This window comes from Cupressus sempervirens, chromosome 8, assembly GCF_028749045.1.
Source record: "Cupressus sempervirens isolate cs-2001-9-10 chromosome 8, ASM2874904v1, whole genome shotgun sequence".
NCBI lineage: Eukaryota > Viridiplantae > Streptophyta > Pinopsida > Cupressales > Cupressaceae > Cupressus > Cupressus sempervirens.
This window is the reverse complement of record NC_143125.1, coordinates 848,131,592-848,156,285: the sequence shown is the minus strand read 5'-3', so window position 1 is coordinate 848,156,285 and position 24,694 is coordinate 848,131,592. Positions and strand designations below refer to the sequence as shown.

At 33.5% G+C, this 24,694-nt stretch overlaps 1 protein-coding gene across 2 annotated transcripts in view; it reads left to right on the top strand.

Annotated features, from left to right (window-relative positions):
• Positions 1-8,034: 8,034 nt before the first annotated feature.
• LOC149545073 (uncharacterized) overlaps positions 8,035-24,694 on the top strand; it is a 210,640-nt gene continuing 193,980 nt past the window's right edge. For both annotated transcript variants that reach the window (XM_089795570.1, XM_089795569.1), the window contains exon 1: positions 8,035-8,519. In XM_089795570.1, the coding sequence (XP_089651696.1) occupies positions 8,075-8,519 (445 nt within the window). In that variant the 5' untranslated portion in view covers positions 8,035-8,074. The remainder of the gene's footprint in view (positions 8,520-24,694) is intronic.

Genomic DNA, 24,694 nt, shown 5'->3' with positions numbered 1-24,694 from the left:
GAAATGATGAACAATACAAAATTCAAATAGGAATTTGCATTGCAAAGAAATAATCCAAATCACATACTAACAACTTCCTACATGCCGCACATAAATACCCCTTTAGAGAAAACTCTCGAGGGTTTATAAAGACTGTTGACACAAAAACACGAAAAATACCAACTGATAATTAATAAAAATTGGGCCCTTCATTAAATAATTAAAGGTCCAAATAATATTATTTAAATTTTGGGACCGTTAATTATTTAAGGTATTTTATCAAAATTGGGGACATTACAGATGAAGACCTTTGAGTTCCCCATACATGATGAAGATTTAATATTTGTAGAGAACACAACTTTTCAAAATATAGTTAGAAAAATGTCATGTAGGGAATCCAATTAGCGAGGAAGGTGTATAATATGATCATTTTATTAAATAAATAAGAACGGTGGTTGAGGAAGGAAAGACAAAGCACAAAGGATTTTTTTTTGCAACAAACAAGGGCAATAAAACAAAGGAGTTTACGTGTGAATAATTTCATGCAAAGACAATAAAAAAAGTCCCCATCAAAGAAGAGCTTTGAAGAAATGCCTAAATGACATAATATAGAAAAGGGATGACTTAATAGAATTTTGCATTTCCTTAATTTTATTTATGTTTTAATTGATTTATGTGTATGCAATATAGATTTTGTAGGCATAAATGATGATTTTTAATGGAGAAGGATTCACAAGCCTTCAAGGAGTTGGGAAAAGAAGAAGAAGACCAATTGGCAAAGGAGAATAATATCTATTTCATTAAGTGGTTAGATATGGAAGTAAAAAAAAGTGATGATTTGAAAAGATATTTAATTTGGTAGAAGGGGACACCACAACTTGACTCCTCTAATCAGAATGATGGTTCTATTGTCTATTCCAAACTCTTTTCTAGATGTTTGATGTAGTAGCTACCTGGAAGAAAAGGTAATCCCGAATCATTAAAAAAATGTAATAGTTAGGTTAGTAAGATTCTCAGTGTTTCAATTATTGAAGCATGTTCATGTAAATATGATTTGAACCAAGAGGTCAATTTGTCATTGTGTATTCAAAATTTTGATACAAAATTGTACTAAGTTGAGCGTTTATATTAGAAGAAGAGATAACTCCTTTCCAAGTGAAAATAATTCCAAAATACGACTAAGATCAATTTTGAAGAAATTATTTTAATACTTTAATCATTTATGCTATAAAACCTATTTATCTAAGGACTTGTTATCCATGGCTCAATGATTAAGTTTAATATTCAAATTTGAAAATTGCTTGTGATTTATGAAATATTCTACCATGGAACCACTTGCTTTTCATGATAGAAATTGAAATTCTACAAGAAAGTGCATTTTAATTGCAACACATTCCTTTAAAATACATACATGTTAAGGTCAACAATTGAGAGCTTAAGGGGCTCTACAATGAACATATTATAAGACACAACACTTGTTAAATGACGTAGCAAGCTAAGTCTTTTTAACTTTGGAGGAAACTTTACGATTAAGCAGAGTAGTATTGGAATAGGTGGCCTCTCATAATGTCTGATACTTTGTCTTTATGATCATCACCTAAATACAATGAGTACTAAATAATTAATAATTTTCATATTTCACTATCACTTTTTTTACCTTGTGGTTTTTCTACCCTTACATGTGATGTGACTTCAACCTCTTTGAGTGGCTCTGACTAGTCCACCATAGACAATGATTCCAGTTGGCATTACTCCTCCAAGTGGTTCCCAGTATCAGTTCTTGTAATTTCTCCCTTAATGAAAGAGAATGAAGAATAAGACAAACCAAAATGTGGATGATCCCTCCCAAACACTTATTTGGACTCTATTGATGTTGGAATCATTTTCTGTTGCACCAAAGATCTAACTATCAATGCTCGATACGAATGTTGGATTTAATTTGATCCACAAGAGATAATTAAATCATGTCATAAATCTCCAAGGAGGTGTTGACCACCAAGTAAAAAATCTTCCCCTTAACACTAACTAGGCCTTCAACACCCATTGAAAAGAGACTCAAATCCATGACCCAAGACTTTCATACCAATTATTGGAATAATTTTTCGTTACACAAAAGTTTCAACTATCAATGCTTTATACAAATGCCAAATTTAACCCGACCCATTAGAGGCGATTAAGCTATGCCACAAATGTCCAAAGAGGTGCTGACCACTAAGTCAATAGTTGATGTATGAGGTAAACAAGATGATCCTAATCCTCTTCCTCCCTCTATTGCCACTATCTTAACAACTTATTACAATTTATTATTATTATTTTTATTGTTAACTTTTTAGACTTAACCTGTTTGACTCTTGTGAGATGATTTTACATCCCCCAATTTTTTTAATTATAAATAGTATATTATTATTATTATCTTACTACATCTAAATTATTTATATTTCCTTTATCTCCATTTATTTAGTTTTCTACTAACTTATATATATATATATATATCTCCAAATATTATAATTTAAATGGATATTCTATGTAGTATTTATTAAATTATTTTAAAAAGTATATTCTATTTATATTATTATGTATTTAAAAGAAACATATTTTATATGCATCTCACAATATAGCCTTTCTTTAAGTCTAAAATGCATGACTATTAATATGTATGCCTGTCTTGTTATGCATCACAATCAAGTACTAATCTCAATGATATGACATGGGCATCATAATCAAGGCCATTACCACTCAATTCATGTTACAATCAAATGATATGATAAGATTGTGGACTAAAATAACGTGATGCTATTGTAGACTACTATTCCTTTAAAAGATAACTTGTAGTATCAATTGCCATAATAATAAAGTGATATAACATAATTTTAACTACAATTATATATGAAAAAAACTTTAAACAAATTGAAGTTTTATTTAGAATAAATTTCCTTAAAAACTAATTCCAAAAAAATAAAGAAGAATAAAAGGACAATCTTTGATATTCACTCAACACTCTTTACTTTGTTCATAGGAAACTTGATGATTGGAAGTGACAAACTATCAGGTTAAAAAAAAATTGATTTAGAGCATAACCCCAAGCATCCTTTCATGTTTTGCAGTTGCCTGCTTGATGGTTTAATATTTTGAGAACCGTCGAGTGAACTTTTCCCACATGTTGCTATCCAATCTTGGACATAGAAATCCCCTTCATCTCAAAGGAGGTATGAAAAATATTTTGATGACCAAGTGCTTGAATCTATCCACATAATTGCAAACCTGCAGATGTAATAAGAAGGGAAAATTAGAGTAACATTGCTTAAAGGCTCTCATTTGCACGAAGATAATTCTTATCGAAGTTAGCTCAAACAAACCAAGTGTCTATCATAATCTACTTTTGATATCAATCATAGAGATGGTAATGAAATATTATGCATACAAAGTCATTAAATCCTTATCAAAAGGTTTACAAAGCAAGGAAAGTAAAGATTAATACACCCAAAAAGACCAACCATTAATGTAAGAATTACTTACTAAAACGAAATTCAAAGCAATTGTAAGATTCTTTAGATGACTAATTTGAACCTAAAATGATACCACAGAGTAAACCAACAATTTATTACAAACTAAAACACAGGTAGATATTACCAGGTGATAAGTTGTCTCTCACAAAATATCTTGGGTCCATTCAAAAGGCCTTGAAACACAACGTCACAAATCTTGAATATCAGTGCTTGCAACAATTGTTACATTTCAACAATAATCAGTTTATTGAATGGACAATTGATATTTAACACTATACAAAATAGACATCTACCAAAATATTAACAATTAAAAATCCAATTTGAACTTCATTCATATGAATATGTCAAATACTTTTTTTATATGTGAGTCTTCTCAAATTTGTGGTTATTTGAAATACTCTGACCCTATATTTATAGGTAGAAGTTCAAAACATGACAAGATATATGCATAGTTTTTAGGAAAAATTAAAATAATAAAAAAATAGATGATTTTTTGTTTTATTTATTATTTTAGAGATTTAAGAGTCTTGTATTTTTATTTAATAAAATAGATAATTATATTCATTATTTTAATTATTAAAAATAATATATACTTTTTGGTTTTATTGCCAAAATAAAAATATAATTAATAGAAATATGTTTTATTTCATAAAAGAATATTTTATTTAGTATTCTAGAGATTTTGATATCTTATTATTGTTTATTTAATAAAAAATACTTTATTTTGATGGTTTTTATTTATTTTATTTTATTTTTTGATGGAGGTCATCCACAAATAAGTTTTAGGTACCTGATACGGGCCCACACGTGCCTGAAACCTCTTCGGCTAAGAGCCAAGGACTAAGGAGCATCCATGTTGCTAAATTTTCCTGGGGCACAATCTTGTCCTCATCCCTTATGATGTCTTCGAGCCTTGCACTCAACAAGACTTGATCTATTGTGGGCTCTTTGTGAGCGATTCAACTTGACCAATAGACCAAGGGCCCATTGACACAATTTTATTTATTAACAAATAGTATTTAAAAAAAAATGAAAAATAGTTATTTATTTTTTAATATAAAAATCTTACATTTTAAGTTTGTTTAAATTAAAATGGCGAGAAAGTGAAGAGTGGAAAGTAGAGCAATAGGCTCTACTGGTCACCAACAACCTCCATTAATTTAGAGCAATTATCCCTATGACCTTCCATCTCCTCAGGGCGAACCATCTACTCCATGGGTTTCTAGATCTATTTATGGCTTGTCCAAGGCTCTCATAGCCACTAGGAGCTCATTTGTTGCTTTGAACAGGGTTTGTCCTACTTCAATGAAGGGTCTAGGGTTTTCTCTCATGGCTAAACACAAAGATAACTCCAATGAAGTTCATTTTCCCTCCCAGAGGAGAAGATTAGAGGATAATTCCTTCGGTGCCTAAAATTCGACTCCAAATGAAAACAGGGTATTAAATTTTGGGATTGCTAGAAAAAAAAGGGTGATCCTAATGTGAATCCCCTCGATTGTGACTGGAATAAATTCTATTCCACTAGGGCAAGGAATGATTGGATTATCCTCTGATTCTGATCCACAAAGGAGGGATAACGCTGATCAAAATCTTCGTATGGTTAATCCCTTGATTTGTAATGGAAATAAGATAGATCCCCTAGTGACTATGCAACTCAATCGTATGTTGAGGATCACAAACCATAGCAATTAGTAATGAAAATTTAGAAAATTGATGGAAACAATGTGAATCTTAGGGTTTATTTGCAAAGTGGAGTAACTTGAGCCTTGCTCCAACTAAATTCTTTGTGTGAATGATAACGGTGTTGGGCGACTAGGTAAGTATTACCAATCTCTCCAATAACATTATTTTTATTTATCATAAATCCAATGAACTTAGAAATAAATTTCTTAATGAGGCCTCTCTCTTTCTGGAAGACCAACATGTTAAATTCTTAGAATGGAAACCTAATTTTGATTTTCAGAATTTTGATAATCATAAATTAATGAAATGGGTTGCCTTCAAAAATATGTTTGTGGAGCTCCTCCGTGAAAATATTCTACAATAAATTGGAGACTCTTTGGGAGGCTTTAGAGGGATAGGAGAAAATTTTACTAACTCTATAGATGTCAAAATTCTGGTTGAAATCAATGCGAATGTTTCCTCTCTTAAACCCCTAAGAATAATCATAAATCAATTCATTTATTATCTTAATCTAGAAATCTTCATGGCTTCCTATGAGGGTAACATTCTTTAGTAACCAATATGTCTAACCAATAGTAGTTTTAGTGCCCCTCTTCAAAGGATTACTTTGTCTAGAAAATATTGGTTAAAAATTAGTAACTTCTCCCCTAGAGTGTGTTCTCCTGCTACCCTTCACCTTGTAGTAATGAAATTCTAGAGGGGGCCTAAAAGAAATATATGCCATCTCTTTCACATATATGTGAAGTTCCTAAGACTTTTATGTGTCTCTTAACTCTTTTGGGGGAGGATTGTCTATTATTAGAGGGAAGAATCCTTCTATTGAAGGAGGAAACTTGCCTCTATCTATGAAAGACATAAATAATATGGGGATCCAAAATTAGAATAATATCCTAGATTTGGAGCCTAGAAAACTCTCTTGAGCAATCCTTGAATCAACCTGCCAACATGGGGGTTCTTTCTGATAACACTTAAGTAATTGCTTTCAAATTTCTGGATTTGATTGTGTATAGTTTTTTAACACCAACATTTTGGATCATACTACATGATCCATCATTAGGATGCTAGAGAGAAAAGAACATGACGATGATGGATCATGTAGTTTGAGCTAAAACATTGATGTAAAAAAAACTATACACAATCCAATCCAAAAATTTGAAAGCATTAGCATGGATTGTGGAAATCTAATAGATCTCACTCAAGCAATTGGGAATCACAACCTCCATTCTAAGGAAGGATCCTCTTGCTCTAGCAATAGGGGATCCTTGCTCGAAAGGTTAAGTAGAGAAGAAAAAGATGCCCTCTGTGAATAATTGGCAGAGGACATAATTAACACCTTTACAAAAGATGACAAAGATATACAAAAATAGATGCTTATTGATCAATTGGTTTCCCTAGGTCGTGAAGGGTATACTATAGAAGATCTTCATGCTAAATTGGTTGAAATGGAAGAACTAGACAAATTAAGAGGTATCAAACAAACTGAGGCTTCCTTGATCTCTCCCAACATAGAAAGAATCTTTTAAAAAAGGGGAAGGAAAATTAATATCTCAGGCAGTGGAACACTAGTAGATTTTGGCAAATATTTGACTATGTGACTAAAACTTTTAGTCACTCCACTAAAACTTTTGGTTACGTGACTAAAACTGATCAAATTCCACTATTTCTTTGCAATTTACATCTATAGGTGACTAAATAAGTGACTAATTTGATCACAAGATAAAATTAAAAGATCAAACAGATATCTAAATGATTAAATAAACTACCAAATAAATGAGTAAATAAGTGATTGGATAATTAGTCACCTACAATTAGTTACCTAAACACAAACTACTAAATAAACTATCGATTAAATTACGAAATAAGTGATTAGATAATTAGTCATTTGCACTTTCTTTTTTCACGTTATCTAATTTTTTTTTATCAATGGATTAGGTTGATTTTATTTTACATAACTCATTCAGGTCCCTTGGATCTTCTATTTCTTATACCAATCATGGTTTTACTTTTCATCTTCTAAGATACATGACAATTTGTTAAATGGCTTAGGAGATTGTATTTACCAATTTAGGAGATGAAACTTCATTTGAAAATAAAAGGAATCATTATTAATTCTAGATGTTCTTACTTGCCGATAGATATCCACTACGAAATAATTATAATTTATTTTACTACATCTAAAATTATTTATATTTCCTTTATCTCCATTTATTTAGATTTTTACTAACTTAAGTTTTTAATTTTAATTTCTTAAAAAAGTCTCCAAATATAATAATTTAAAAAGATATTTAATGTGGTATTTATTAAATTATTTAAACAAAAATATTCTATTTATAATAAGATTTAAAATTTTGACATGTAAATGGTTGTCAAATTTAATCTAAAAAAATAAAAATTAACATTAACATGCTCACACCATCCCACTCCACCTATTTACCATTGCAAATGCCTATCAACATTAATTATTATTATTATTGTTATAATATAATGAAAATGGCCTATTCATTAAAAACCAAAAAAAAAAAAAAATAGTCCAAATCTCATGAAGATATTTATAAACCATCCAACAGTACTTAGTAATTATGAAAGATTTGCTTTACAGATGGGGTCGAGAGTCAATTTTAGGCCCTTCTTTGTGCCGCCAATCGCTTAAATATCTACCACAAAGAAGCCCACGGTATAATTATGAAAATGAGTTTAGCCAGCAATACCAATAACTCATTACCGCAATCACGACGTAGGTACTCGCTAAACATAAGAAACGTGTCGGACTAGGTACCATAAAGCCCACGGTTTTTATTTTCCGGGGTCTCCAGATGGATGCTACCATTTGAAATAATTTAAACAAGGAAGTACTCTCTGCTGCTTTGCACTGCAAAACCAAACAGGAAAAAAATTTCACACACAAAATGCTGTTATTTGTGCAAAGAAGCAGCAGGCAGGTTGCACGTTCGATTGCCACTCGAAGTCTGTACGACATTTCGAAAAGTCTCTCCAATGCCGCGGAAAATTTCTGCTATTTCTCTTTCACTCGACAAATTCACAGCGCAACGAGAGATGCAAGTAGGACTAGAGATGCAATTTATGTTTACGACACGTCGGGCCGTTCAGGTTTCGAATCTGATGCCGTCACTCTGGGGTTACTCGATTCTCTGTCTAAGCTTAAACCAGGCCTCGGATTGTTTTGTCCTGTTGATCGCTGCATGAGACGCGGCTACAGGTCGGAGATGTTTAAGAAGATCATGATGTTGCATGGCTGCGATTTTGCTGTCATGAAAGGTGTTACTATGGAGCGCGCTTATCAGCTCATGGCCTCCGATAGAGAAGATGAGCTTCTTACTGAAATTCTCGAAGGTCAGGTTTGAATGTTTGGACTAGTCTTGGAAAAAGTTTTAATTTATGGAATTAAATAATATGTAGATTCTGCATGCGAACAGAGAAAGCTTTCGTTTTAACATTAATATGTGTTCGTTTTTCTTTTGGTTTCTATTTGAGTTTTCGTTTCAGACAGTATTTAAACGTAATTTTTTTTCAAGTTTGAATTTTCTTTCCAATTCAATTTTCTCTTTAAATTTCTGGCGACGGAGAATTTTAGATCTTAGATTTGCTCTTAATTTTGGGGGAAGATATAATTTTAAAACTTTTTTGTGTGTTATATATAAACTGAGAAAAGGACACTGTATTTGACTGTAGAAAATCAATTTTACTTCAGAAAAGAACGAGTTTCTTTGTACTTGAAATAAGTAGTATTTTTAAAATTTAAAATTTCAGATTTAATTGTTTGATATATTCATTAAAAAACGACGGAAATTAGTCTGCATTGTAACACACGTGCTCTAATTTTCTGGATTCGTTAGAGACCGGAAAATTAGTCCGCGTTTCAACATGGATTCTTTTATGGTTCGGTTTAAGTTATTCATATAAATGTGGAAAAAATTGCACGCGTTTCGGTACATGATATTTTTGGTTTGATTTACATACACGATACAGGGGAAAATTTGTTTGCGTGGAATTATTTTCGAAGTTAAATGTAGAGTTCATAACAGCCGAAAATTAGTTGAGTATTTCTGTGAATCACGTTCTGCAAGTGGATCCTTTAAGAAAAGTTACTTGTTTGAACAAGGAAATCAGTTTGTAGTCGTTAAACAGGGAAGATTAATGTACATCTTAACAGAGATTTTAGGTTTTCTTTTGTTGAGTGACAAATTAGCTTTTTCTTCAAACAAGAAAAACTTTGCCGTGAGTTTGTCTTATTAACTCGTTTTTTTAAACAAGAGCTGCAATGCAGCTGGAGTCCCGCCTTATGCTAAAAAGAATAGTGGAACTAAAAATAATAGCACGGAGAAATTTGATTACTTATATAATTTTTTTGTTATGTTATAATGAGTGAAAGGTGTAAGTTATTTATTATTCTTCACTTTAGTTGATATGAACATAACGACAGACAAGTTCAATTATCATTTGGTAACATCAAATATTGGCTGTTCGGCTTCGCTAGAAAAGCTGAGCTTTGCAGATATGTTGCAGTTTGCAGGTTATGGACGCAAATTGAGTTTGAACAAGGCCATGGATGATATAAATGAGCATAGACTAAGAAACCCAGAATATGAGCTTCTGATTTAGTTTATTTTCCCTTTTTTTGTGTTGACATCTGATCAAAAAGCAATATCATGACTAGATGAATCTGGATATTGATTCTAAAGGTAGTTATTATACAAATGGTTCTGAATTAACATAAAGTGGTTCCCACTTTTGAAAAACATGTCAAATTCAAAGCAAGAGCCAATCTACTATTTATCAATTCCAACGACGCAAAAGAAACTAGGGTATAATAAGTTGATCACCAATAGATGATCGTACCAGTGGATGGACCTAAATTGATAGGATTTTCATCTACCAGTTATAGACCAGAAACTCCTCAGAGAAGATCTATGGTCTGTAAAAACAGTGAAGAAGTTCAAAGCCCAAAAAGGACTCGTATTGCAGTAGAGTGCAATATAAAAAAACAAATAAATGAGCATTCGGGGGTTTTGAGGCCCCTCATGCCTGAATCCTTTGTTCAAAGAGCATGCTTCAATATCCCATTTGCATATAACTTGAATCATATGCTTATCGTTCAAAAAATTGAACTCATTCCCTAGTTGTATTGTTTAAATGTATCGATTTAAATCAGGCTTTTGCAGAAAAGGTAATGTTTTTTTTTGTTATTGAACGAATCCACGACCTCTTCTCATGTGTTGCCGTAAATATTATAGAATTCTTCATCGCATGCTCCAAGCTTTGGATAGTATGTGTTTGTATTGTTTGGCAATCTTAGGGCCTTGAGAAGACCATCAGAGATTCATAAAACATGGACATTGAGAGGAAAAATCTCTTCGATCTTGCATTCTTGGTAGCTCACATTCGAGTAAGATTTCAACAGACTTGGCCGATTTTTTTCCCTCTGATCTTGCAATCATTGTAGCTTACAACTGAGTAAGATTTCAACAGACTTGGTCGGTTTTTTCCCCTCCTGCTGAAGAATTTCATCATATTAGTTTTTTAACCTCTCTCGTGTTAGAATGAAAGTAGAGGATGTTAAGATTATAGCTACAGTCGGATTGATTTAATCGTAAGAAACAATGTTGATATATATGTCATATATCATATATATAATATTATAATTATACTACATACATACATAATATTATAAATATATATTATGAATATATATTATATTATGTATAATATTATACATATATATTATGTATAATACATATGTTGTATTGTTAATAGATATTAACTAATAATGATTAATCATAGAGACATGTCTCACCTACTTTTATATTTATAAGAGATTGGGATCTGCATTTGGAACATACCTATAACAAAGGAGTGTGATTACATTTGTAGAAACCGATCCATGTTACTCAACATGGTATCAGAGCCAGGCTGCAATTGTGAGGATTTCATAAATAGCACAGAGAAAGGGATTACTAAATTGGAGTTACAAACATTAAAGGGAAGACTATGGAAGAGATAGTAGTCAACATCAAAGAGAACGCAATCTATATTGGAGTGAATAAGAATATCAGAAATTATTTAAGGAAAAAGGACGCCTCGCAGCAAAATTAAATAATAAAAATGGAAGGGATCGAATTGGTCAAAAACAGTGAATATTGAAGCCCTTAGAAGACGGGGACAATGACACTCAGGACGAGCAGGGAGAAGAAAGATTAAGGACTGTTACCAAGTTAGCATACAAGTGAGACGAACTATCATCTGCAAGCTAAGACACAAAGAAACGTAACAACCCATGTGATATGCACAATGGGAACATCAAAATAAATAAATTAGGAGAGATACTTTAGTCATGTTGTCTTCGTTGCCTCCTGTTCAAATCCAAGAGTATGGGGTTGCGCTTGAATACAAAAGTAGGAGAGTTCCGTGCCTTATTTTGACTATGACTCTGGCTGAACCTGTTTGGGTTGATTCTGGTCTAAAGCAGCATGGACTTACACGAGATGACCGAGTGCTTTGTGTCATTCTCTTTTTCATTTCCACCATTGACTATACGTTGCATGCTACAGGATCGAGGCTGCAACTAATGGGGAGCTCGCTATGGTAGATGAGGACAAGCGCACATACATATACATCTTACTATCTTTATTTGAATTAAAAGAAAAAATTAGTTAAGTGAAATCGTGGGGAAATACGTGTGGACCGGTGAAGACTTTATGAAATTATGAATGACAACCCTTCATAGGTCTGACCGATAACAAATAAATAATGCACCAAAGACTATTAGCATCCTCAAACAATGTCCACAAAATCACAAAATATTTAAATGGAAAAGTGCGTGTAAGCAGGTGATTGCATTTGTGCCTCTCTTAAATATATTATTGTTACTGTGGAAAAGAGAACATAGACGAGAATGAGATATTGTGCAAACTATTCGACCAGATGCAAATGAGAAAAGGGGAGGAAAATCAAATGAGGGTGGATTGCCACATAGGTAAGATTAAAATGTAATAGGCCAAACAAGAGGATCAACGAGTAAAAGGGGGTGGGCCCCATACCAAAAGGAGAGGTCAAGTGGAATGTGCTCTCATAAGTCAATATTGCTGACAAGTCATAGTCTGCTGCTTGAAGAATATTAATACACCTAATTGGTGGGGCGATGGAAGGGGTATACCCCACATTCTAAGGAATGGAATATTGTTTGATGCAAATTTAAAATTAAGCATATGTTTGTTCCTTTTGATTATTGGATCCTTAGAATATTATTTAAGGGATGTGTCATCATTAATAATTATTTCTTAGTTATATAATATAAGATAGTATAATGTAAAAAATATGTGGTGACTATATCTGTAAAATATATTTTCTATTTTTTTTTGGATGAAATTGGTTTCCTTAGATTTTTATGTGGTATTAATAAAGGAAATAATATATTGAAAATATAGATCATAGTATATATATATATAGAAAATGGAAGATGTGCTTATATATTCCAAGTATATACATTTATCTATATTTATTGGGATGATCTTATATTATTATGCAAAATTATTCTTGAGTATTATCTCTTATCCATATTTCTATATGAGCTATGTGCCTTGATCTTTTCCTTCGAGAATGTTACTGCAAGAAGAGGGAAACTGATATTTGAGGCAACCTTAAAAGAGAGGGAGCATATAGAGATAATGATTCAGTCAACCTTTGTGATCTTAATCATATTAATTCGGAGGGAGTAAACCATATTGTGATATATTCACTAATGATATAAATTTGGAATACACAGATTGCAAGATGTGCATAATATAGGTTTAATCAAAAGATCAAACAAATACCTTTGCATGAATAAAGGAAATTTGAGTTCTTGTGAGATATTAATGAAGTTCTTAAGAATTCATTTGAACCATCTACGAGTCTCTCTTTGATGAATGGAGCTCAACGTATGAGTTGTAGATTCATACATGTGGCACAATCATACTCAATCAAGATATTGGTGTATTGTGGATGAGTCTGAGAAAATGGAAGGACATTTTCGCTTATGCTGTTAAGCTAAATGAATATTTGGACCTTCAATGGACAAAAAGAGTAAGTTGGAACTTAGAAAGGAGTTGTCATATTTGATACAATAATCTCAAATAATCTAAAAAGACAATTTTTGAATCTTCATGTGTAGATAAGTATTCTTATTGTTACATTTATCTACTCTTTGTAGTCTCTCTCTTATTTGTAATTCTACTATAAGGGTTGTTTGCCTTGATCTTTACATTTATGTTTGAGGATATTCTTACAGGAAAAGAAGGTTTGTACTTTACATATCCTACCTAATATTTTGCAGACTCAATCTAATGATAGTAGCTCCAAAGATATTGATGATCAAGATGGATAAAATGAGGCTCTTGAAGCAAACATCTTTGATGATTGAGATTATGAGATTCTTCTACATTAAAGAGGGAGTGTGACTCTTATTTTAAAGCAATGCAAGAACTTAAAATTGATATTCAGAGGGAGTCTAGAAATACATGTGTGTGACTGCATGATTTTGATGGGCCTACCCCGATGTATATCATGAGGAAGTGATGAATTATCACCATAAAATTAGATATCAGATTCAGAGTGAGTGTGACAAGAATCCTTGGGGAAGAGAGCCTCTAAGGGAGTAACTACTGGCCCTGACTTCCCAAGATCATTGTTCAGAGTGAGAATTTTTGAGGTGCAATCCTTTGTGAATGATATCTTCTCTATGAGGAGAATTTTAAAGTGAAACTCCTTGTAATGTATTCCTCACTGTGAGAGAAAATTAAGGTGAAAGCCTTTGTACCACCCTCTGACTGGGTTCGTAGTGGTGACTATTTCACATATGATATGTAATGAAAGGTGACAATCTTTGATTGAGATATAAAAACAAAAGGTAACCATTGTAAGGTGATGTTCTTATAAATAGTAGACCAGTTATCATGAAAAACTTCATTAAGTTGTTGTCTCAGAGTGTTAGAAGTTATGATAACAAACGTATCAACCAGAAGGTAACTATTGTAAGGTGACGACTTTATCAACAGTTGATCTATGTCCTAACACCAAAATGTGTTGGAGCAAGTGTTATCATGGTTCTTCGGGCCTGATCTTTTCGGACACTTTGATAACCAACTTATCATGGTTCTTCGGGCCAGATTTCGCTAAACACCTTGATAACCAACTTATCATGGTTCTTCGGGCCGGATTTTGCTGGACACCTTGATAATCAACTCATCATGGTTCTTAGCGCTGGATTTTGCTGGACACCATGAAAATCAATTTTTTGTGGTTCTTCAGGCCGGATTTTGCTGGACACTATAACTTAAATCTAGAGACCACACTTAAGGTGGTGTTCAAATCTTGTATTATAATTGCTTTAATTCTCTCTTTGCTAAAGAGGGAGTGTTGAGGAATTTAGGCTCATAGTGAATTGAATCATGTTAAAGTATGTAGCTTCGATCAGACATATCTGTGATCAATGGTATATATATATATATATATATATACCAGTATGATTACATAATGTTATATATACATACATATATAATCCATTTAAATAATATTCTACATATGATCACTGCTTCTAACTGATGTTAATATATATAATTACATCTGAGATCGTATATTAGTAATGATCGAGATATATTCCGATCCCTATGTGTTTAAGATCATTATCGATCTGCATTATTATCTCTATCGGGCTATGATTGAAACGAGTTCTTTATGGTCGGTAATTTAAGTTTAGACTTTTGTTATGTCTAACAAATACCATATCGGGTATGATAGTCAATCATCGAACAGGTGTGATAGTGAATGGTCATGTCTCCATTTAGAGACATGCCCATTCACTCTCACACCCTTCCTTGATTTATTTATACTCGATTTGCCTGATATTGCTAGGCATCGAAATCTATTAATGCCAGCAGATCCAAAGGAACATTAGAACACAGTTTAAAAGAACATTTCATCCATATTACTGTAGAGTATTACATATATTCTGGAATAAATCAGTTTCATTGTCATCAGAGTTTGAACCTGCAAATAAAATCATACATCAGTTAGTACTATTTTGAAATCTGATAGAAACTTTACATGGTATCATAGCCTTGTAAGGAAAGATTTTATTAAGTTTAAGAGATCAGATTTTCACATTGAGTTGTAGTCTCTTACTATTCTTCGAAAATGACAAACATGTTAAGATTCAAACACCACCTTACAAGTGCCGACAACTTCGAAACTTGGAAACTTCGAATATTGATGCTATTAAAAGAGAACAAATTAGAATCCTTTGTAAAAGAAGAAAAGGAAGAACCAAAAGAGGATCCATAGAAAGCTCTATGGATTGAGAATAATGAGAAAGCCATGAAAATAATAGTGGATGTTGTTTGAGATCATATAGTACCTATTGTGGAAAAACATGTAACAATATATCACATATTTGAAGCTCTTGAAAATGCACTTATAGTAAATAACACTGGCAGAAAACTTGCTCTTAAAAGACAAATGAATAACATTAGCATGACTAAAGGAGAATCAGTAAATTCCTTCTTCATGAGAATCACTAAATTAACAGATCAATTATCTTCAGTTGGTTATGAGATTGACAACCAAGAGTTATCCCAAATAGCATTAGGGGGATTACCAAATTCTTGGGAGTCATTTGTATAAGTGCAAGATCTAAACTTCCAAAATTATTAAGATATGATTGTCTTCAAGAAGAGTCAAGACAAATGACTAAAGGAAAACAAAAGACTATAGATGAAGACATTCATGTTCTTAACACCAACTCTCATAAGAAAGGTAAGAGGAAAAACTCCAAAAGGAAAAGAAACTTTCATGGAAAAGGACCTTTAAAACAGAAGAAAGATTTGTCTAAAATTCAATGTTTCAGATGTGATCAATATGGACATTATGCACTAAATTTGTGCTGATCGATCAAAACTTCAAGCATCATTTGCCAAAACTGATAAATCAATCAAAGGTCAAGATCCTGAGAAGTATGCCTTCTACTCAGCCTTGTCTAGTCAAATATCAGCAAAGTCCAACACTTGGATAGTTGACAGTGGATCTTCAAGACACATCACTGGATATCAAGATAATCTAGAGATCATGGAAATAGAAACAGATGAAGTTACAATTGGTGATGATTTTGCACATTCTGCAAAAGGAATCGGGACTTGCATCATCAAATTAAAATCAAGAAAATTTATTCAGCTTTCTGGAGTTCTATATGTACCAAGTATTAAAAGGAACTGAATATCTATATCAGCACTTGAAGATGATGGTTATAGAGTCACATATATGGAAGGTAAAGTACTAGCATGGGCAAAGAATTCAACTATAAAGAAGGCTCAAACTATAGGAGTGAGACAAGGGTTGCTATATGAACTTTGCACTAAGACAAACCATGCACTTGTTCATGAGAGCTTAGATTCAAATGAAATTTGGCATCGAAGATTAGGTCATATCAAATTTTGTGCCCTAACATCTATGGGGAAGTTGTTTGGGGAAAAACACAAAAAAATCATTTTCTCATAGTTTGAGCAAAATTAAAAATGTGTTAGAACTAGTACACTTTGACCTATGTGGACCCATGTCTACACCATCCTTAGGAGGTTTTTTGTACTATGTGATATTTTTTGATGACTTTTCAAGGAAGACATGGATATACTTCCTTAAGTGCAAAGAATCTGAAGAGATTCTTTCTAAATTTAAAGAATTCAAAACTATCACTGAAAATTCCTCAGGAAAGAATATTAAAATTCTAAGAACAAATAATAGAAAAGAATACACTTCTGAAATATTTAAAGAATTTTGCAAACGTGTTGGGACTAAGAGGGAGTTTACAATTCCTTACAACCCTCAACAGAATGGAGTTGTTGAAAGGAAAAATAGAACTATTGTAGAAGCTGATAGGGCTATGATATATGATCAAAGCTTAAGCATGTCATTTTGGGTTGAAGCATCTAATACAACAATCTATTCTCAAACGAGATGTCCTCACTCACATCTAGACAACAAAACTCCCGAAAAAGCCTTTTCAGGTATGGAATCTGGCATTAGTCATTTGAGGATATTTGGATGTCCTGTATATGTTCATGTACCTAAGGAGAAAATAACAAAATTAGAACCTACTGGAAGAAAAGGAATCCTTATTGGTTTTAGTGAAATAGTAAAGGGTTACAAAATCTACATACATGGAAAAAAAACAAATTGAACTCAGTGGAGATGTCATCTTTGAAGAAGACATTGCTTTCAAAAGAGCCAAAATTTCCGAAGTTGCCGATTCAGGTTCGGGGTTCGGTTCGTGGGTTCGGGCAATTTTTTTTCCCCATTTGGGTTCGTGGGTGGGTTCGTCAGTATCAGTGTATATATATATATGCAAAAAAAAATATAAACTCATATAGTTGTAAAAGTAAAATTAAGTCATTCCATAGTATGAATATATCAATGTTACTTGATTATTGATCAATGCCAAATGTCAAAGATAAACATTAAATACTCACTCATTAATCTATGCTAATGTTGTAAATAAAATCAGACATTGAATTACTAAAATGCAAAATGGAATTTCAAAACATAGACTACTTCATCAGATTGATAGATAATAAATTATGACTTAATAAAGTTTGAAACTGTGAAACATAGTGATAAATCATAAATGACTCAATGAGTCAATGACAAATGTTTAAACATAGTTTATCAAAGATGCAAATGCCCTTCAAGGGTCAAATGGGTTCATTGTCATCTATATCATTGACATTTTCCACATCATTGGAACCCAAATCGGTTCCACTAGCCCCATATGCAGCCACATCCTCCTCCTCGTCCTCCTCAACATCTAGCAAGGCAATTCTAGATATATCTTAGACAATCATATCCAAGTTAGAAGTCTCAGGTAGTACATCCCACAACTTCTCTGGTCCCTTCTTATATCCTGGATCCTTGCGTGATAAGAGGCGCCAATTGTTGTGAATAAATACCAAGTCCTCTGCTTTCTTCAAACCCAACCGGTTACGCTTCACTGAGTGGATAAAGGAGTATGTACTCCAATTCTGCTCAGCAGCAGAAGAGCTTGCAACCTAGAGAGACAACCAACAAATTTTAAAAAATTAGCTAAGTAATTTTACAATACAATAGGAATTTAAGAGTGCTAATTCACAAGCTAAGTGGCCATAAGAAAAGGAAAAAAAACTTAAATACATACTTGTGACAAGATCTTAATGGCAAGAGGTTGGAGGTACATGTAACTTTCCCCATGTAAGTACCACCATCCAATGGCATCCAATCTACTTTGGTCATTGATTGCATCAGGCTCTGCATTTTTGCTTGAGACAAAATCAACAAACTCTCTCCTAACATTTGATGCCATATCAGGATCACTAAAGAGCCTGTTAAGTGCCCTCTTATACCCAGCAGCAACTTCAGGATCTCTATATGGTGCCACTTTACCAAGAATAGCAAGTATCTCACTGCTATAATATCTAGGAGAAAGTGCATATGCCAAGAGGTGTAAAGGTGTAGTCATCTTGTTCCAACGATGTAGAACAATTTTCTCCACCTTAGTGTACAAGGTATCAGGATTCTGCTCTCTCCTCTGAATGACCTGGGATGTCAAATAATGTACATGTAAGTTATCTTGATGTAGTGTTAATAACTTAATTAAAATCAAAAATCAAAATCTCTCAATAAACAAGGATAAAGTATTGTATAAAAATTTAAACTTACTGATTTCATTCTTTCTAGCATAGAGTCCATGGCATCATATATGTTCCCCAAACAAGGCTCATCCGTGTCAGCATACCGAAGCATAGACATGATGGGCTCGGTGAGTTCTAATGCATATTCCATCCTATTCCAAAAATTATCACTCAAGATCAAATCCTTTACAGTTTTGGCCTTTTCTGTATCAGCTTGCTTCCATCCACCCCATTTGTTGCTAATAACCATTTGGCCCAATGCCTCTTTCACCCTCAGAAGTCGTCTAAGGATGATTGTGTGTGAAGAAAACCTTGTTTCAGCAACCTATTACCATGTTAATTCAAATTGTAAGTTAATATGATAAGTTGATAACACAAAAATTTAAGAATATGTATTAAATTTTGTAAAGTATGACACAAAAATTAATATGATAAATGAAGCTAAATAAAGTTTAAAATTTACCTTCAATAATTCCAAACGAGAGAAAGTTTTGAAAATTGCTTGTGACATATGGTGGTTTGTCACAAACATTTGGATCTGCTCACCCTCCTCATACACATTTTTCATCCATTCAATTTGGCTGCCCATTGTTTTCATCACCAAGTTCAAGGTGTGGGCAGTGCATGGTGTCCAAAAGATATGCTCATATGGTGCTTCTACCAAAGCACCTGCAGCCTTACAAACTTTAGCATTGTCCGTTATTACTTGGACAACATTGTCAACTCCCATGGACTCTATGGATTCAATGAGAAGTTGGGCAATAAAATTTGCATCTTTTACTTGCCCTTCACAATCAACCGCCTTCAAAAACATTGCCCCCTTGGGGCAAACAGCAATCACATTTATTAATGGACAATTTTTGCAATTTTTCCATCCATCAGAGACAATGCTCACCCCCGTTTGGATCCAAGAATCTCTTATTGGTTTGAGGAGGTTTTCTACATTGTTTCTCTCCTTATACAATATGGTGGTTCTCAACTTTTCATATCCAGGGGATTGGTAACCATGAGGTGCATCATTTATTGCTTTCACCATCTCTCTCCAATAAGGGGATCTCACTAGATTAAATGAAACACCATTTGTAATGAGGCAACACCCAACCTTTATGTCAGCAATTTCTCTCTTGTCATTTTCAAATGCCGTATCTAATGGGCCTCTCTTGCGGGATGCGGGTGTTTCTGTTTCATCTTCATCCATAGATGGGGTAGGTAGGAAGGGATGTGGTTTACTAATTGCTTGAGAAGGTGGTGTTGGTGGTATTTTCTTTGACTTATCTTTTATTGCCTTTGACACTAACCTATCAGCCTCTTCTTGTTCTTTTAACATGCCTGCTATTTGAGGAGCTGGCAACCCTTTTTTACCTCCCTCTGGGGGCCCCTCACACATGGAAATCCCTTGACGTGGTGGACCTATCAAATGATGTTTAACCCGGAAATAGGAGCTTCTATATTGGTTTTGGCAAAAATTGCATTTCCATATATACCCTCCCCCACCAGCACATTGCTCAATTCTTGTTGTATACTTCCACAAAGGAGATCCTTTATCAATTTTAAATCTTTGGGATCCAACCCCACCCACTGAACCTTGACTACTCATTCTTGGATTCTTGCAATCTATAAAAAAAAATTTAGAAAAATATTTCAAAACTTATACAAACCTTGATAAAAATTTAGAACAATAAATAGAAAAAATTTAAAAAACTAAAAACAAACTATGAAAGAAGCAAAAGGAAGGATCAAATGCATACTTGGAACACTTAGCACTGATTATTTGAAGGATTTGAGACTCCGCAAACAATCTCTACAACCTTCTCTTCAAACTTGCAAAATGGCCACACCAAAATGAGAGAGCAAAATGACAAAGCAAATGAGAGATTAGATGAGTGAAATGCATCTAATAGGCCTTACTTTAGGGTTTGGCAAAAAAAATAATGAAAAAAACATAATTTTAAATTTTTAATGCTTTTTTGGGCCACTTTTTGGCCCCACCTGTCGCGGGTCCGCCCGGATTCACCCGGGTCCGCGACGGGTCCGGGCAGGGTCCGCATTTTGGCCTGCGGGTCCTCCCCAAGCACGGACCCGGGAGGACCCGCAGGCCAAAATGTGGACCCTGCCCGGACCCGGGCTTGAATCCGGACCCGGATCCGAGCTCCAGGGTGCGAATCCGGTAACATAGAAAATTTCGGATGAATTAGATATGTATGATTCACCCCGTTCCCAAGAAGAGGTTCCTACTGAGATTCAGAGGGAGTACCTTGAAGAGACTTCAAATGAAAATGAGATCCTTCCAGAGACTCAAGCAGAGAGTCTTGACAATAATTCTAAGAGGCCACTTTGGGCAAGAAAAATAATAGAGGAAGGAGATGAATTTGCTGCACCTTCAGGGACATTTAGAGAAAGAAAAAGACCTCACAAACTAACATACAATGCATTCATGTGTGAGATTCCAAACTCTGAACCTTCCAATGCTTCTGAAGCTCTCAAGCATCAAGTTTGGAAAGATGCAATGGTAGAAGAATATCAGTCAATACTAAAAAATGATGTTTGGGACATAGTTCCTAGACCTAAAGGAAAATGTGTTGTTTCATCTAAATGGCTCTTCAAAGTTAAGTATGTTGCAGATGGTAGCATTGAAAAACATAAAACCTATTTTGTGGCTAGAGGATTTTCACAAAAGGAAGGAATAGACTTTGAAGAAACTTTTGCACCAGTTGCTAGGTATACCTTAGTCAAAGCTATAATAGCCATTGCAATAGCCAAAGATTGGAAAATTCATCAAATGGATGTGAAAATTGGCTTTCTAAATGGAACTATTGAGTAAGAAGTATACTTGGAGCAACTTGAAGGGTTTGTGACTCATGATGCTGCCTCTTATGTGTGTAAATTAAAAAGGGCTCTATATGGATTCAAACAGGCTCCCTGAGCTTGGTATGAAAGGATTGATAAATATCTAGGTATGAAAGGATTGATAAATATCTACTAAGTCTTGGATTCTCCAAGAATGATTTTGATCCGAATCTTTATTTTAAAGTAACTAAAGGTGATATGTTGACTCTAATCCTTTATGTTGATGATCTTTTGGTTACAGGAGAAGACTATCTCATTAATCAATGTAAGAAAGAATTGACTTCCGAATTTGACATGAACGACTTAGGGATTTTTCATTAATTCCTTGGATTGGAAGTTCGTCAGAGTCAGGAAACATCTTTCTACATCAAAAGAAGTATACAGTCGATATTTTGAAAAGATTTGGAAAGTGGAACAGTAGACCTATGTCAACACCTATGAAAGCCAACTTACACAAGCTAAAGGAAACAACTGTTGAATCTAGACTTATGAAATCCCACTTTATACAGACAGATAATTGGGTCTCTAATCTACCTTGTGAATACTTGACCGAATATCTACTATGCGGTAAATGCATTAAGTCAGTTCATATGTGAACCTCGAGAAGTACATCTTGTTGCTTTGAAGCATATATTAAGATATCTTCAAGGCACTATTGGGAATGAACTTAAATATGAGAACACCAACTTGGAGTTACATGGATACACTGATTTTGATTGGGCCGGAAGTGTAAAAGATTGGAAAAACACATCTGGATGTTGTTTCAGTTTAGAATCAGCTACGATCTCGTGGATTTGCAGGAAGCAAGCTTCAGTCGCTTAGAGTGCAACCGAGGTGGAATAGATTGTAGTTGCAATGGGAGCAAGAGAAGCAGTGTGGCTTCAAAAATTGCTTGCGATTTCATTTTGTGAACCTCTGAAACCTACCATTATTCACTGCGATAAACAAAGCTGCATCAAGTTATCCGTGAATCCAGTATTTCATGATAGATCAAAGCATATAGAAATCCCTTACGTAAGAGACATGATGGAAAGAAGAGTTATTCAATTGGACTATATTAATACAAGTGATCAAACAGTTGACATTCTCCCCAAGCCTCTTCCAAAGGTGAAAGTTGATCATTTCAGAAAGAAACTTGGTATGGTTGAAATGTGAGTGTATGAGATTGAGTTTCACATTGTAAATTTTTTTATTAATATAAATAAAGATGTTTAAAGTGTAAACTCTTTTGTCATATGTGTGACTCTATGACTTGTGGGCCTATCCTATGTACATTATTAAAGGTGAGAATCTTTTATAATGAAATGTTCACTAACATTATAAGGTGATTACTTTATAATGATTAGACTACTATCATGATGAATATCACGTGACTTGATATTCATGAACAAGTCATGATAGTTAAAAGAACATATTAATAGATATCATGTGACATGATATCTGTAGAAGATCATAGTGTTCACTTATCACGGTGGATAATATGAGACGTAATATCTATGGATATACCGTGACCTCTTATGGTAGACATCATGAGACTTGATGCTTGTGCACACTCCATAATTGGAAAGAATATCATGAGACTTGATTTTCTTAAGTAGAACTTATATATATGTACTTTGTCTTCCCTAGCTAAGAGGGAGTGTTAAAGAATGTAGCTTCAGTCAGACATATATGTGATCATTGGTATATACATATGTATATATATACCAGTATGATTACATTTTTTTATATATACATACATATATATAATCCATTTAAATAATATATTGCATATGATCACTGCTTCTAACTGATGTTCATATATATAATTACATTTGAGATCATATCTCAGTAATGATCTCAATATATTCCGATCCCTATGTGTTTAAGATCATTATTGATCTTAGACTTTTGTTATGTCTAACAAATACCATATCGGGTATGATAGTCATTCATCGAACAGGTGTAAGAGTGAATGGTGATTTCTCCATTCAGAGACATGCCCATTCACTCTCACACCCTTTCTTGATGTATTTATGCTCAATTTGCCTGATATTGCTAGGCATCGAAATCTATTAATTCCAGCAGATCCAAAGAAACATTAGCATCACAGTTTAAAAGAACATTTCATCCATATTACTGTAGAGTATTACATATATTCTAGAATAAATCAGTTTCATTGTCATCAAAGTTTGAACCTGCAAATAAAATCATACATCAGTCAGTACTATTTTGAAATCTGATAGAAACTATACAAATCAAATTCCATATCTAATATATGTTAATATATAAATGTGTGTTGATGGATTTATGTTGATATCCGTAAATATGCCATTCTAGGAATATCACATTGAGATGATATATCTCCATATGCTTGAGAGCATATTGTGTTCCATAACGAATCCTCCCTATCTATGAGGGAGTGTTAAGATTATAGCTACAGTCGGACTGATTTAATCATAAGATACAATGTTGATGTATATGTCAAATATCATATATATAATATTATACAAGTAGAACTCTTGTATGAATCTCTTGCAAGCAATAATATCAGCTGGTCTTTCACAACCTCAAAATTACAAACACATTGAAGAATTGTCTCCCTCCAATGCAGATGAATTGTAGAAACCCTTGTTTCTCCCAATTCCCTAGAACAAACTTCAAGCCAAGTCCAAAAAGAATACCCGCATAATGAAATTCTTTCCTTGAAGAGGCTTTATATACTTTTTCGTACTTGGTTCGATTTCCTTCATTGTACTTTAAATCATTTAAAATGATATCTATATTTTTCCAATTTCATTGAATGCTTTTGTGAATGTAAATCAAACCTTTGATTAGACTGTTATGTGTTAGTGAACAGATTGTCCTCCAAAGAAATAGATACAAACCAACTCCAAATGCCTAGAAAGGAAGACTAAATCAACACTAACCATTGGGTCACTTCGCTATTGAAAAAGCGTAAGCGCCCTCTGAATTTATTTGGGTACAACTTCC